Source organism: Zosterops lateralis (genome assembly GCF_965231275.1).
Source record: "Zosterops lateralis genome assembly, chromosome: 4".
NCBI lineage: Eukaryota > Metazoa > Chordata > Aves > Passeriformes > Zosteropidae > Zosterops > Zosterops lateralis.
The window spans coordinates 30,676,586-30,693,819 of record NC_139765.1 but is presented as its reverse complement, the minus strand read 5'-3'; the positions used below and the strand labels follow the sequence as shown (position 1 = coordinate 30,693,819).

The window sequence follows — 17,234 nt, the reverse complement described above, 5'->3', positions numbered from 1 at the left end:
TTTCTTTCCTTTCTTCTGGCTGAAATTATTTTAATTTTTTTTCTGAATCCAGTCATATTTCATAAAAATGGGGATAGACCATTTTTTTGAATAAAAAATTATTGAAAATAAGTAGCTTCACTGGCAGCTGCTGAGCCCATATGTCACTTCCATTGCCCCAGCCCCTAATTAAGAACAGCTTTTCTTTGTGGAAGATATGATTCTAGTTTCAAATTCTCCTACAAAAAAAGACTGGGAGTGGGGAGAGAAAGCCTTGGAAAAGAGATTTCCAGATATACTCTACCTCCAAGAGAGCACCAGCCTGGATCTGCACACAGACACTTGCAGAGGTGTGAGAGCTGTGAGCAGTGGGGCTGTTCTGCTGCTGTAGCTGTGTGCAGGTCAGAGCAACCCCTTCCCTGGGGAATTCCAGATGGAGCTGAACTACCAGGAAAAGGCAAGACAACAGGACAGACATTAACAGCACATGCATAAATATGCATAAGTGAAAAAAAAAAAAGCTGAAGAAACAAAACTAAATCAAGCTGATAGGCAGTTTGTTTGGTCAAATGGATCATAGAGTGATTTAGGTTGGAATGGATCTTTAGGATTGTCTAGTTCCAAGAGCTAGATGGACACGGAACCTTCCACTATACCAGCTTGCTCAGAGCCTCAGCCAACCTGGCCTTGAATAGTTCCAAGCATAGGGCATCTACAACTTCTCCAGGCTGAACAGCCACAACCCTCTCTGTCTTCATAGGAGAGGTGTTCCAGCCTTCTAATTGACTTAGTGACCTTCCTCTGGACTCATTCTAGTGCTATGGCAATCAAGACAAAACCAATTAGAAGAATATACAGGCTGTTGTCAACAGTGCAGGAAGTATAAGAAAAAACTGTTTTGGCAAATGTTTTGAATTTAATAAAGTGTAGATTTGCTGGAACTAGCACTGCTAGAGCAAGAACAGGGCTTAGAAACCATATTATTTCTACTAATGGGTGAGATAGTGAGCTAGCTAGGGCAGAACATGATGTGAATTATGGGTATTGCTTTATACACATGACCTGAAGTGGTTATTACTATTCCTGAGTAGCACTACACAGACAGTGTGGTGCCCTATAGAGCCACTCATCATGTTTAAATGGGTAAGCACTTCTGGGCAAAAAAAATACATCTATGGTGGAGACTCAGTCAAGAGAAAGATATTAACTTGCTGACTTAAGAATGCTGAAGATTCTCAGCCATGCTTGGCAGAAAAGGGATATTAGCTGTCTAGAAATCAACACAGAAATGTAGATGTTACAGTAATCTGATTCCAGGTATGTAATGAAAATAGCTGCAATTTGATACCAGCAAATAGTTTTTCTAGGCTGGAAAAGTGAACAGCAACTACTTGTAGCAAACATTGGAAACCATTTGAGTGCAGCAAGGGTGACTGAAAATCCCTCCAATGATACAGGATATGTGTTGGAGTTAGCAGTTGCAAACATGCAAATTAGTTTTCTAGTTGTCTTCTGAATTTTTACGTCAGTGTTTATGTTTCTTCCTTCAGGTGTCATACAGGCTGCTGTGGTCACTGACATCTATCCATGATTGTTATGGCGATGTTTTCCCTCAAAATGTTGAATAGTGGTAGCACACTGGACTCCTGAGAAAAAAAAACAGAAAATGCCAGAGAATAGTATGGAGCAGAGAGAATCACGCATGTGGTTAAATTTTTAACTATATTGGCAACATCTGAAAAGGACTTTTCTTCCTGCAGAGCCAGCTGTGTTATAAAACCCCACAGCCTTTTGATAGATCCAGCATTCCAGCCTCCAGTCATGCTGGCAGACATGTCAGAAATGTCTGGGTACTTTTCGGTTCTTGAGTCTCTCACTTTGCTTTCATACTTTTCTTTACAGGGCAACTGTCTGTGCCCTGGGCTGAGGTGATACCACATCTGTATTAACAACCCCAATATGTAATATGGATTTCTGCTAAAAGCACTAGATGTTTGTGGTTGGATTAGTGATTGACCATGACTGCAGTATACTTATGGTGACCTATTCTCACCTTCTCATACTTGTAAATGTCTTTGTTTCTGTATGATATTCCATTCAAAACTGTTTGCAATGTGTTCTGACAGGTAAGGGGAGCAAATGACTGTTCCATTATGCCAGCTGCACTTGTAGACAGGACAGCTGAGAGGTGTGTGCCTCCCTTCTTGCAGAGCAAAAGAATACAATTTTTTCTGAACTAGGAAATATCAGTGGGAAGTCTTAGAGAAATCTTGGATTAGGAAGAATGATCATCAGACTTTCAAGTAGAGTGATGCCTTTTGCATTCTATTAGAAGCTCTCAACACTGGGAAAAAGACAATGTGTTTTACATATTCCTTTATAGTCTTCTGGCACAATGAATGAACTGACTGTGTAGTGGCTAAAAGCCTACATTGTTTAGTACCACACAATAATGTGATTTAGGCCTGCTATTGTAGTCTGAAAGGAAATTTCACCAACTTTCCCAGGACATTTAAGAATATTAAAACTGTTGCAAATGACCATGTACATGCAGTAAAGAGGCTTAACCCCCAATCAGTACTGAATTATTTTGTGAAGGTCACTGCAGCAACATAATTGTTTTTTATTCTACTTCATGGAGCTGGTTCTGGGGGAGAGCATCAAGATGGAACAAATTAGCCTAAGTGAGAATACTTAGGGTTTTCTCTTTATTAAATAGTTCCCAGATGTGGAGTCAGTGCATTGCACTGTAGTAGAATACAGAGCACTTGGCAGCAGCAGCTCTTCACCCCAATAGAAGTTTGTCCTAGGATGTATCACGAATTTTCACTTTGCTCAGATTAGCTTGGATTTGACAGGAACAAATCTTGGGCATCAATCTGCATGTTTTCTAGAATTCTTGCTTAAGATAGTAGTGAGTATTCAAAGGACCAATTTGTTAGGATTTCCACATTACTCTGTGTTGGAAAAATAGCACTAAAGATGGTTAAAATAATTGTTAAAAATTATTTCATCATATCTTGTGCTCCTGAATCCATTTCATAATGCCCCTATGCTGCAAATGGGCACGATCCTTGATGTTCAAGGATCCCTTTATGATTTTACATATCAACCTTTGTCATATGTAAGCTCAACACCTCTTTGGAAAAGATTTAATCTTTTCTTCAATGTGTATGTGGTACTTAAAAGGGTAGTAATTTTTTCAAGATGTTTTGCTGTCCAATTAGAAGTGTAAATAATATTAATAAATGCATATATGCCTGTCAATATTCACTTTGGAGTACATGTATCTGTTCTTTGTTTAAAGTAGAAATTAATTTCCAACTACAAGAATAATTATTGGTATAATTTAATTAGTAGTATTGTCACATAATTCTTTCTCCAAAAATAAATTACTATGCTATTATTGAGTAAAGAATGTAGCTAAACATGCATACATATTGTAAAGACTTTTAAAATCTGTATATTTTCATATAGGGTCAATACAGAGGTACAGAGAATACTTTTGTTAGAAGGCCAGGAGTTTCTCAGCAATCACATAAAAAGAACAGCAGAAATAAATGGTTTAGTGATTGGATTTCTGAATGGGTTATTCCTGTGCTGGGTTTCTATACTAGGTTATTTCTACAACTTCTCTGGAGCAGAATAAGTCGTGATTTTCAGATAAAAAGGATTGATTGTCAGAAATTACAGTTCTCAACACTTTTAAAAATCTACTTTTAAGAAAATACCTAATCTGAAAAGCAAAAGTTATACCACGTGCAGAGTCTTTAAATGCTTGCTACTGAGGCCAGTCTTAAAATATTAGCAATAGATGCAAGATATCAATGAGCAACTAATTGCTTCTATCTAGAAATGCAAGAAGACTAAACTAATGACTGATGGATAGTCTGTTGTGCTGGCTAGCAGAAATAACAATGTCGTACTCTCTCAGTGAATAGTTGACTCTAATATTCAAGTCATTTACTGAAATTCTATTATAAAATAGAAAAATAATCAACTAGATTTGTTAAATTCAACCACATTTCATATCATTTACCTTCTGATATCTGTCTTCTTAGTGAATTGTTATTGTATTGTGTTCTAATAATCTGGACTTCTCTAAAATCCAGTATTATTTTGTGCATATATGTGAGTTAGCAGATAGCCGAATGCTGCTCTGAGTTGATTGTATTTGCCTAAATGATACAATTTCTATGCAAGTGCTTTCCTAGTTCAGCAAATAATTGGGAGGAGATGTATCCCTTGACTTCTTAATTTTCTCTTCATCATCATTGTATTAACTAGCCATTCAAATTTTCTTGAAGTACTAGTCCATTAAATATGTAATCATTGTAATTCTTGGTTGTATCTCTCTGTAAACTAAAGTTAACCAAATATTCAATGACAATCCCAAAGTTGCAGAAAGAAATGGTGTCAGAACTAGAAATGGAATAAAGCAGCAGAAAACTGGGACGTTGAGAGAACAAGATTACATCTCATGTCTCTTGTCCATGGATTTGAGTTGGATCAGTTTATTCCAGTTCTGAAATTCAATGAATGAATCCCTACAATGGTATATATTCAGTATACTGCTTTGGATGCTAAGCCTCATTTACTTTTTGCCTTTAAAGTATTCTTCAAAGGATGACCGAAACTTATGGGTTATTTGTATGTTAAGTGGTTGTCTACCACTAGTCACTATCTAAAATGTCAGTGGTAGTTCTGATAATTGGTAATCATACAGCTCATGATTTTATTAGCATATCCATTTGGCCAAGTGCACTCAAATTCATTGCGCTAGCTGATATGTAACAAAATAAGGACACATAACTTCTCTATAGGAATGGTGTTAGCAGGGTTGGGATTGTCACATTTGACAAGAAATATTTCTTTGGAATATTTGGGATCTTACACCAGTCATTTTTAATATATTCACAATATGAATTTATAGGATAAGGTGTTCAGCACATGTTTCAGGTCCTTACAAAATCCCTTCTGAAAGAACAACCTTTTCAGTCACAGAGAAGACACAAGCAAAGAAAAAAATTAAAGTCAAATAAAGCTGTTACTTCTTGATTTATGAGTAAGAACAAGTTTCATTCCAGCAAAACTTGTATCTTAACACTCTCACAGTACAAGAATGACACTGCAATATCTTTATATGACAACAGCTTGAAGTAGTCGGAAGCAAATCATGATGTCCAGTGGGATTGGAGGCTGAATTTCATTTCCATCCAGACGAAGGTATCGGAGGCGAGGAATGTTGCCATAATAACCGTAATCTTCTTCTAGGGCAATGGAAACTGGGCATATTTGAGTACCATTGACACCTGAAAATCAGATCGACATGTTAGGCTATTTCCATGAGAAAGTTCATTAACATAAAATTCACTTAGGACACAAATAATGTTCCACTGATGTTAGCATGAGAGACTGTTGCTTTTGTTACTATTTAAATATTTTATTGATTGAATATAATGTGATCTGGATCAGTTAATCACATATTTATTGTGCTGCAATTATGAAAAAAGGCCATTAGATGCATAATTTATCCTTGGACAAAGAGGGTACTAAGTTAGACAACTACATGGTAAGCATTGAGAAATAGCTCTTTACACTCTGAGTGAGCAAGGCAAGATTACTTCTGAGGGGTTTTGAACATGTTATTTCAATGACAGTAGATTAGTTTTAGGCTGATAATATTCCCTAATGAAGATCTTGAATTCAAAGCAATAGCGGTATTGAATCAGAGGAACCTTTTGTAAAGTGTTTTTAATTTTTAATCTTTACTTTTCTGTTCTCTCACATTATTAAGTGGAGTTGGTTTTAATTGCAAGATTATAATTTGTGCAATGGAATATTTTTCTTCCTGATCTGAAAGTTATCAAATCCCCAAAATTCTATATACATCACACACAATTTGTTTCTGTAGAGATAAAATTTGAAACTATGGCTTCAGTCATTACCCATGTTTGTAAGCGTTAAATAGTTTGGGCTTCTTGTCTCCTCTAGGTTATCTCTGCACTGACACTTGGCAAAAATGCTTTTTATACTTTATCTTCAGTTGTTAGGCAGCTGCTGCCTTATTTCAGCTTCAAAATGGCCTCTAGAAAACACTGAAGTGCTGTTTGTTTATCAAAGATGCCAAATTCCTTTGACCAAATGATGATTTTTTTAATTGATCTGACTTCTTGAGGATCTTGGCCTCAGACTAATTCAAAAAAAGCAAATGGATGTAACAGGTTTTTTTGAATAAGTTTTTTTACTAAGAAAAAATAGGAAAAATTTTTTTCCCTTTATGTTTATTAATGATGCCATTCACAAATCTTTTGACTACAATCCCTCAAATCAGAGAAATGTCATGAAGTAAAAATAACAACGTAACTTACTTTTTCCCCCCATAACTTACTATTTTTTTCCCTCCACTCTATTTTGAAAAACTGCCCAGATGTTTGCAACATCTTGGAAGTGGACTTTATCTTTGTCATGGAAACTAGATAAATACACCCAGTTGGCCAAGGCCTGAAGCTTTTGTTTTATCCATGATATCAAAACGTGTTTATCTTGTGAAATTTGATTAATGTTCGAAAAGCTTTTGGTATTCTTGGAAAAGACAAGCTACAACTTATTTTGAGATGTGAATTTACAACACAGAAAGATTAAGAATTTTCATTATGAAAGCAACTATTATTAGCAGAAAATATCTGCTTTGTTTGGTCAGCACTACTGTTCATAGAGACAAGATGGCTTCAAGTGTATCCTAAATCTCTGTCTTCCTTGACCTAGAAATTATCCCACTGCACTTATTTTTACTGGTTAATTACTCCAGCTTTGAAGTGAGGCAGCAGTTATCTAACCACAGGCCACCTAGGAAGAAGTTATTTCCTGATGATGTGTGATATGAATTGGTTTGGGTTTTATTGTTCTCTTCCCATAAACAGTAAATCCAACCCAAATTATCAGGGGAGTAAAAGCCTCTCTCTTTCTCTCTTTCACTACTCTTCATGGATATACTACTGAATTTTGTTTAAGTAGGAGGAACAGGTCTTTCTTTCTATATGTGCAATTCACCTTGCCTAAACTGATCCATGTAGAAGTGTCAGCCTAAGTAAACCATTTAGACTCTCTTTTTAAACTCCAGGGAGAGATGAATACTTCCAAAAGGAGACAAACAGTTCCTTAAGATGGGATGAATTTCCCTATGCAATTGTGTATCCCTTTCCATGGAGTAGGAGATCTGTATGACTACCACAAATTAGATAAAAAAATCTAGGATAGTTTATTCTAAAAAGATGAATTCCACTACTTGTCAACAGAATTGTTCTTTAATATTTAAACATGAAATCTAAAGATGCTGTAAGGGAAAACTGCCATAGAGGTTTTCATTAATGGCTAATGCTGTGTCTCTGCTGAAGAACTGCAGAAGATCCTGTTTCTTTTCCAGCAAAACCTACAACTTAGAAACAAAATTTAGATATATGGCCCAAGAATTCCTCCCTTTCTCTACATGTGGAATAATATTAGTTCATAGTATCTATCCCAGCCTCTCAGTGTTCTTCTGGGGAACTTACTGTGTGCTGACTTTCATTTGTCCTTTGATAGCAGTGTAATAATACCACATGCTTACCCTTGCTCTCTTGTTACATCATATTTCATTTCATACCTTCTCTTTGCTTACTTTAACGTTCTCTTTTCCACTATTTAATAACTACCCAGAGCCTCACAAGTATATCTCCTAGGTAAATATGTAGGCATGTGTGTTTAAAAAATGCCATGGAACAAATGTGTTGCAAGTCTGTTAGAGACATAATTACTTTTAGTTTTAAGTTGATTTTACTTCCAAAATTAGAATAGTTTTTCCTCTGTGTATCAAGATCGTCAGGGAAGGCATTGCAGATGAAACTCTTGTTCCACTGAGAAAAATGATTGAGGCTATCATTGGTTTCCTGGGCTTCAGACAAAGGCCTTATATCTTCATAAATGGTCCCCAGAGAAATAAGGCCATGCACTTATATGAAGAATTGATATTACAAAATAACATACAATAAAGCATATACAAGTGGTATTTACATAGAAATGCTGATGTCTGAACTCTTGCAATGACAACAGTGACTCACCAACAGAAAATAAAGCAGTGATTTGCAGTTGTGAAGGAATACCTGACAATTAATATTATAAAAAGGGCTTGTACTCCACACATAAAAGTAAACCTTCAGCAGGACTCTTTTGTTAAGAAACCAGATCAAGACTTTACAGGTATTGTTCTTTCAAACCTTGTACATTGATTATCTTAAAATAGCAACTGATCTGGATTTAAGAAGACAAAACCAATCTGCAGAATTAATGTCAGCTCTTATTACTCTGGCCTATTTACATTCCTTGTTTGCAATCCTAGAGACCCTTTAAGATATTATCTATTAGAGCACTGCCTCATGAAGATTATGTCATTATCCCTTCCTTCTTGAAAAATTATGCTCTGTGGTAAAATGTCCTTACATAATACCCAATTTTTCATTTAAAGTATCAGGTTGCATCTATTTTATATTCAGTTACTAAGAATTCAGCTTTTTTTGGTTTTTTGGCTAAAGTCAGTTTTGTGCTTATGGCTTAAGTTGACAATGATTTTTGAAAAGTGATAAAGGCATTGAGGAATGCAAGACTTGTGGAAAACTCCTGATTCAGTTTCACAGTTCGTGTGTCATTGAAACATGACACTTGGTTTTACACATACTACAAAAGCTAATTTTCATGGTCTTAAGCTTTGTCAAACTTATTTAGGGAAGGAAGAGGACTGGACAGCTCTTCAAATACTACCTAGACACAAAACTGTTATTAAACTGGACAGACTACATTCCATTGATTTCAATTTTGTGTCCACTTGAGGTGATAGAATAAAGTCTGCACCAGAGGCCTTGCAATGAAGCAATTAAAATAAATCCTTAGTAACCAAAGGGCAATTAAATATTTTCAGAAACAACATCTGTCATAAGCTTTAACTCTAATTAACAGTTAGAATTCTTGCATATATATATGTGCAAGTTATACAAATTTTTTTTCTTTACATGATTTCATGCTTTTATTTTGCTAAATGCAGTGAATAAATTTAAATCATCAATAAGTATCTTCCTTTCATAGGTCTTTTTTTTGTGCAAAAGCCAAACCATTATTTTTAGTATGTTTTTGAACCAATGTGGCACAAAAAAGTGATAAGCGACCATGTCTTCAATTAAGTCACCATGATGGAAACATAAACATAGCAAGTTGGCTTCCTTTTGTGCAATGGTGAATAAAAAGTCATCATTTTTCTTTTGGCAGGAAATGAAATACTTACTGAGTAGATACTTCCATTATATAGAGCATATAATGTCCCTAATCACCACACCCCCCCTCTATACCTGGATGGATATGGAAAGAGTCCTGAAAGTGAAAGTGTTAAAATCAACAGGCTTCTGTTGCCTTGGGTACAAAACCTTATCTCATTCACACAAAATGGAAAACTATTGAGGACATAAATCTTAGTAGGATGAATATGCTGTAGAGTCAGTAAAATACAAAGACCATTTGCTCAGAGAGGTGGTGGGTGCCCCATCCCTGGCAAATTTCAAGGTCAGGCTGGACAGGGCTCTAAGAAACCTCATCAAATGTCCCTGCTTATTGCCGGAAGGTTGGAATAAATGACCTCTAGAGGTACCTTCCTTCCAAAATTATTCAATTATTCTATGATTTTATTCACTTTATCTCGAAGAGCATTTTTATAGTTAAGTAGATATTTAAAATAGATATGGTATTGAAGGGTCCCACACTGGTAATACACACTTACTTTTGATTTTGTTGTGATCAAGATGAAGGTGCTCAAGGTGAGCATTGATTGGTGGAATTTTAGTGAGCTGATTGTGAGACAGCTGTAGGTCTAGAATAGATGAAACATTAAACCCATTTGGAGGGATACCATCATCAGATAATTTATTGTAGTTTAGCCTGAGGAAAGTCACTTTGGGTATTGCGCTGAAGTAGTTTTCTGGTATAACTTCGATGGAGTTGTTGTCCAAAAACAGCTGCAGTGTATTAGCTGGAATGCTTAAAGGCATTTTCTTGAGTGAATTTTTTGCTATGTTGAGTTGCATAAGGTTGTTGAGTCCTTGGAAGGTGTCACTTTGAAGAGCGCTGTCCAACAAATTGTTCTGGTGCAGGTCTAACATAGTAAGGTTTTCCAAGTGGCTAAAGACTCCTTCTGGGATTTTGGAGATTTTGTTTCTAGCTAGCCTTAGCTGTTCCAGACTCACTGGTAATGGGGAAGGCACCTCTTCTAATTCATTTTCTTCAAGGAATAAGTAAAGCAGTCTTTTCAGCTTGCTCAGCACACCACTCTCAATTCCACTGTTTGTGATCTTATTCTTGTTCAGATTTATCCATCTCAGATGAGTGGCATTCACAAAAGGCTTCTCTGAAAGTGTTTCAATTTGATTGTTTTGAAGATAGAGGTACCAAATTCTTGCTGGAATTGGAGGTATTTCTTTAAGTCCTTTGTTATCACAGTACAATGCATTGGGGAAACTAGGAGGACAAAAGCACTCCTGTGGACACTCAGAAGTATAGCGAGACCAATGGTCAGGATCCAGATCATCATAAACTTGTCTCACAGTTCGAGTCCACACGAAATTGATCAAGAATAAGAGCAAAAGGCTTGTATAGACTTTTAGAATCATGATGTTTGCCTTGGAAGGGGAAAAAACAATTAGCTGTTTTTCAATAAAACTCCCTAGCAGCATACTGGATTAACAAAAGAGTTTTGCATATAAAATAGTATTTCCTTTATAAACAGCCAAATTCTGTTCTCTAGGGTATTATCCATGGCCCACTAAGAAAAAACTGAAAAGTAATATAAGATGTATAAACCATTCTGTGCTATATGTTGATAAACATTCCCCTATTCAGCTTAGACTCACATTGGCTACCAGTTTAACTGATGTTCATGCAAGTATCATTTCAAAGAATATGAAAATATAGATAATTTTTAGCAATAAATCAGTGCATCCTTTAAATTTGTGTAAGTTTTCCTTTACAGACCAATAATCTACATTATGTAATGGTTAATCTTCAGAAAAGATCTAATTATCATGATGATATAAATACTATTGAATTCCATGTTCTTCCTTTTAAAATTAATCATACCCTCTTTTCTGTTTTTGCTCTCTTAAATTATAATGGCATCTGGATCAGATTTTCCATTTTTTTTTTTCATAGAAAAATGGAAGATCAAGGTGTGTTTTAACAGCTGTTTGTTGGGCATGTTCTTAAAAGCTTGGAGAGAATATATTTGACTAATCCATTCCCTGCCTCTCTCTTTCATATCCAAAGTTACAAATTTCCTTCCCTAAAGCAAACAGACAAAACAAATCCCTGCTCTAAATGACACAAAGAATAAGTCCTAACAAAATTTTATCCACAAAAACTAAATCATAACCAAACTATTAATATACATTTATACATTTTTAACTATTTTTTCCTACTTATTTGCTTTATTACCCTCTTCTATTTTTAAATTACTAACAAAATCATCACTGATAATATCAGAAGATAAATATTTGTGTAGCACAAAAAAAACAATGTCTTACAAACTCTGTTATCTTGCTTACTGCCTCATGAAGATTAACAAGCATTTTGCAATGTAGAGGAAAAAGACTGATAGCTGAAATTTCTGGTCAAATTTAAGTTAGTTTTAGCAAAAATAATATTTAAATAAAAAGCAAATTCTCTCATAGGATTAATACATCAGTAAGGTTAAGAGCTCAGTTCAGTTACTGCATATGTTATGTAGTAATTTAATAGTTTTCAACATTGTTATTATCAGTAACAAGTGCAGTTAGATTTTCCAGCCCTAGAAACTGCTATCTGGAAGCATTCCAAAGAAAGGGACAAATAAAGTATTTCTAAAGATTAACATTGCTATTTCACACAGTGAATTTGCAACCTTCTTACTCTGTAAATATTCATAAACTTAGTAATACTTAGAAAAAGAAATATAAAGCGATTTACCTTTTTTGTCAAGTTCCTGGAGCTATCTGAAGGCAGTTAGAAATCACTGTAAATTCACCGCTTTTGGCTGCTAACCACTGAGTTTGTTTCCTGTCCTCCTAAGAATTAGCAGCATATAAAACTGGAAGTACATACTAGTATTCCCAGATGTATTTCCATGCACACCTTATTAGCTATTGCTTCTAGTTTGACATTGTTTCAGAGTTTGGGCTTACCTCAGCTTTCTTGGATCTTCTTCTCTTTCTATTGGTCCCTGTTGTTGGACTGTAATAGCTTGAGTCAGGCTACAAGCCGTGTTCTAGGAATACAGCCTCATATATACGCATCAGTGCTTACAGCTTTTAACCCCTGAAACAGCCAAGGCACCTCAGCACCTAGCCAGGGAAAGAAGGAAATCCTGGCCTTAATGCCAAGAAGCCACAGAGCTGAAGACATTTGGTTTTTTATGTTCTATCAGATGAGGGGAGCTGGTCTAGATGAAACAGGTAACCCAAAGTGTACATTTATTCAACATTTTTGTTAGAAGATACTTTGCACGCAAAGCTCAATTACATCATAACTCATTCTCATAATACCTGAATTGGCCACAAAGAATTAAAACCAGTGCCATCTGTTTCTACGGAAATATTTTATTTGATTTTTATTAAATGCAGATGCTGTAATGCCATTTAAAGAAAAAAAATCTTGATTAGGAAAAGAGAGCAAAAGCATTTGCTAAGAATTTTTAATAACATATTTTCTGTTCTTTAAAGCTTAAATCTTACCTTTTCTTTTTTTTCAGAGAGATATTTACATATATTTCTACAAAGTTATAATATTCCCCACTGCCTCCTGCAAGTTTCTTTTATCATTGATCTAAAGCAAACTCTTTGCAGCCAACTTGCTCTCCAAAGATAGACACATATTTCTCACATTAAGTATTTGGAAGATTTTTGTTTTCCTTTTGAGTCCAAACTTAAAGTAACAACTTCATATCAGAAAAACTATTCATGTTCAAAGCCAGAACAATGACATAAATATTTTAAGAGAAAAGCTAATGAAAATTATTGAAAACATAAAATATATCCTGGTACTTTTAATGAGTTATATTAGTTTTAAAGCTTAATTGCATAATTATTTTAGTTCAATTTCATCTGTTTGATCTTCACCATAAAACCTATAACAACCTATTTCATAATTTCACTGACTTCAGTAAGGCTAATGTTAACCATGCCATACTTTTTTCATGAATATGTGTTTGTACCACCATGTTTCTTGTTTATGAAAAAGTACCTCCTTACCATCAGTAATTTTTGCATTGTTTATGCACTTAAAATAAGTTCTTAAGTGTTTCACTCTGCTAGAACTCCAGGCCTTCAACACCTCTTAAAGATTATCAGGGATTTCTTAAAAAGCAGGTGTAAAACTGATTCCTTCATGCATACTAGATAGGTAGACTATTTCAATATTTAAATTAGATTTAATTAATTTACATCTATACCTAAAAATAAAGGTTCTTCTTTTAAGCAGATGTACTAATGACAGGACAGAACCCATAAAGACGCCCTATTTCCATTATGAGTGCCACTTTAAACACCTAGAACTTAAAATGTTTAAGATTTGGACCTCCTGCAGCAGAGCTGGTGCCCCACATTAGTGACAAGGATGCTTGTCAGCTGGAGTGTGTCCAAAGGATATGGGGAGAGACAGAGGCACCACTGTGTGAAATCTAAAATAGTTGTATGTCCAGTTGTGAGTCATTTAAGGAGGCTTCCCCAAGAAAAGTGCATCTATGATTCTTGTAAACCACAAGCAGTGCAGTATAAAAGTGGTTTGCTTTTGTGCTAAATCTTCGCAAAGGATGCAGAGAGAATATGGAGGCACTGAGGTCTCTTTGCCACTAAAGAACAAGCAGAGTCCATCCTGAATGTTGTACTGAGGGGTATAAAACTGCAAGTCCTGATGGCAGATGTCTGCTGTTTCACACTAAAATGTATGTGGCCAGATGTTTACATTTAGCAACAACAGAAAAGATTGATTTGTCTTATGCTTCATGGTGGTATGAATTTATCTGCTATTTTTACCTGCTAATCATGTCCAGATATTAATTCTGTTATCACAGAAGTCCCTGGCAAAGGGACTTCCTATTTACCCTGTGGCAGGCAGTGGTACAAGTTATATGAAATTCTGTTCAGCAAGGAGTCACAAATTGCTCTTTGTGGATTTAGAGGCCACGTATTTGATCCTTATCAAACACACATTTCCATCCCATTCAAAGGAGGAGTCCTTCACTAGGAGAAGAAAATAGCAAAATACATTTTCTAAGACTTTCTCAATGATGTGAATTTCCATTTCTTCTGACACGAAGCAGAAAAAAATGAAAATAAATGTCCTCAAAATCAGGAAGCAAGAGTGTGGCAACTGTAATACATATTTTTACATGCTCTCACAAATTTTTGAAACATGTCTGCAGAGACAAGGGATTGCCGGGATGTCTAAGCAGACTTTGCAGAAAGGCTGTTTTCCATGAAATCTTCAAGATTATGCACATATCATGCATTTGTTCTGTTCAGTCCTTCATCATCTGGTGTAAATATTTCTTATTTAAAGGTTGCACATTATGGTGATAAAGTTTTACAGACTAATAAAAGACCATGGCCAAGATTTTCATAAATGACTAATGGTTTGGGAGACTTTTTGTTTTGCGTATCCAACCTGAGGCTCTTTCCAGAATCTTATTTTCAGTAAGAGACAGCTAAGACTTTTGTGTTAATGAGGTAATTTTTAACTTGAGAAGCTGAGTGATCAAAGTGGAACACAAAGTGCTCCTGAGACCATGAGCAATCTCCCAAAAAGTAACAGTATGAAAGATATTTCACAACAATAAAAGGAAGTGGAAAAAAATACTACAGTAAAAATACTGTGGAAACCCACCCAGAATTTTGGAGATAATTCTAAAAGATACTGTTGGAATTGTTCTAGTTTGAGAAAGATGTCTGAAGCTAGTATAGGATTTTTACTCTGTCTCCTTTCAAACCACACTTTTAATCAAGAGAATTTGCATTTAAAGGATATAAAAAAGGAAGGAGCATCGACAACTGCAGGGGGTAGTAACATCTCCTTGAGAGGATTAATGCACATGTGTGGAACTAAAACAGCTCACAACCTTGAGAAAGACTAGAAGAGTTAAAAAAGATAGATTAGACTGGGAGTGCTGTTTGGAGCTGTTGTTCTGTTTTAACATCAGAGTTGCTGACAATGAAAAAATGCATCGCTTTCTTCAGTAATGGCTGCCATATGTCCCAGATTGAATTCGAAGCAAGGTCTGTTAAACATCAAGCATGTGTATAGTTCATCACCAGCAAACCCAGGAGTATGCTGCAAGCAGAGCTTATTCATTAGCCCGGTGGATTGCTCCATTTAGCAAAGGTTGCAGTCCAGGGTGCCTAAATTTGGGCAGTACTTTAGTAAAAACTATGTGCCTTGCTCCAAAGGACAATCAGTTCCTCTGAAACAGGTTCTTGAATTATCTTCATGGTTTCTAGAGAAAAGGGAGTGCTTTAAAAGCTGAAGACAGTAAGTCCAGTTTGTGTATCCTTCATCCTATACTCCAATGGTAGCTCCAGACATCTTCATGGGGGTGCTGACTTTTACTCAGGGTTCAGTCTGCCTCTTTCACTTCTTCTGACAGGCATGTAGCAATCTCTCTCTTTCTGCATTGCTGCTCTGAGTTTTACGCAGAGTCAGAAAGACCAAACATCTATTTCTAAACAGTTCCCTGACCACCAGACAGTGATATATCTCAATTAATAATATCTGCTGCCCCTTTCAAAAAACAGGCACAAAAGGTCAACAAGATCAAAGAGTCCAAAAGAAAGCAGATGACTGAGCCCTTCGGGCTAGCCCAAGGGACACTGCAGACAGATCAAAGGACCTGACCAGATGTTCCAGACCCTGCTTCTATGGATGTATTTTACTCTACATCATTCCTAGTGAACAAAAGAAATTAAAACAAAACAGACTTAGGAGCAAGAATGCTGCACCTCTTCTAGAAGTCTAGAATTACCTGCTTAGGGCTCTCAGTGGAAGAAATTGCATTTCTTATTTAAATAGGCATTTTTTGTACATATGCAGGCAGCTGAAGTATGGGGAGTTTATACGGAGAGTTTTCAGTTTAGATCAGGATATATTGCTTAAAGAAACCCTGGGGAACAGTTTGACTGGCTTAATTTGTTAAATGGAGATGTCACCTGATGACCTCTTATTTATATAGGATTTAGGAAGATAAGATCCCATTCTTAAAGTCCAGAAACAAAACTCTAGCTGTTTACTTTCTGCACAACTTCACTTCCTTATCAAAACTACAGTGGGAACTGAGTAGCTTGGCTGAAAGAGATCATTGCAGAGCAATTTCAGAAAAGAGCAACTATGGAAAAGGGCTCAGCTTTTATGGGAAATATATTGGTCTCCTGAATATGCTTCATTAAATAATTTTTGGCAGTCTGTTCCCTTTCTCTCTATTTTGAACTCTTTACCACAGTGACACCAAAAGGGTTCCATGACACAATGCCAAGATCTGATATTTGTCTTGGCTTGCTGGTTTATTTTACCTACTATGTAAATGTTGCTGTCAAGCTCTTACTGTACTTTTTTTTTCATGCTTTCAACAATTCTAACACTAAAACAAATCTATCCTACCCTGGGACTCAATTTATAAAATGCTAAATGTGTCTTAAATTAAAATATCCAACACACATTTGTCAATTACACACATATATAGAGTTGCTAGGACCACGTGTAGCTATTTAGATGATTTATATTTTCCAGACTATCAAAGGTAAATGAAAACATGTATTAGTGATTTGATGCCCATTGTATAAACCTGAAATTTTGAACTATGGACGGTCAAGGATTAAATATTATGACATAATATAAGGATAGTGAAAACAAACTGTTTTTATTATCCTTTAATTATACCCTTGTCCTTAATTTATGTTAACCTCTGTTTTCTTATTTTCTTCTGTTGCTAAAGAAGTACAAAAATATTTTAATTCATCTTCATTTTAGATCCTCACAGTAAGATAATGGACTTCAAGAAGTTTAAACTTATACAAAATTCTAAAATGAAAGACAAGGGTTGGATAAAAGAGAATTCCCACAACTTAATGAAAAAAAATATTTTATTCCCCTTATAGTAATGTTCTGCTACACTGATTTTGCCACATGAGAAATTCAAAGTTCAGAGGCATTTTTAATAT

The 17,234-nt window shown here is 35.5% G+C and overlaps 1 protein-coding gene across 2 annotated transcripts; it reads right to left on the bottom strand.

Annotated features, from left to right (window-relative positions):
- Positions 1–3,534: 3,534 nt before the first annotated feature.
- KERA (keratocan) lies at positions 3,535–12,307 on the bottom strand. Of its 2 annotated transcripts, none has more exons than XM_083860414.1 (3): positions 12,213–12,307; positions 9,782–10,676; positions 3,535–5,291 (listed from the first exon to the last, which is right to left on the bottom strand). In XM_083860414.1, the coding sequence occupies exons 2-3, from the start codon at positions 10,665–10,667 to the stop codon at positions 5,119–5,121; spliced, it is 1,059 nt and encodes a 352-aa protein (XP_083716540.1). In that variant the 5' UTR covers positions 10,668–10,676; positions 12,213–12,307; the 3' UTR covers positions 3,535–5,118. The 2 variants fall into 2 exon arrangements, with proteins under 2 accessions (XP_083716540.1, XP_083716541.1); XM_083860415.1 differs by lacking the exon at positions 12,213–12,307 and adding an exon at positions 11,998–12,176.
- Positions 12,308–17,234: the final 4,927 nt, after the last annotated feature.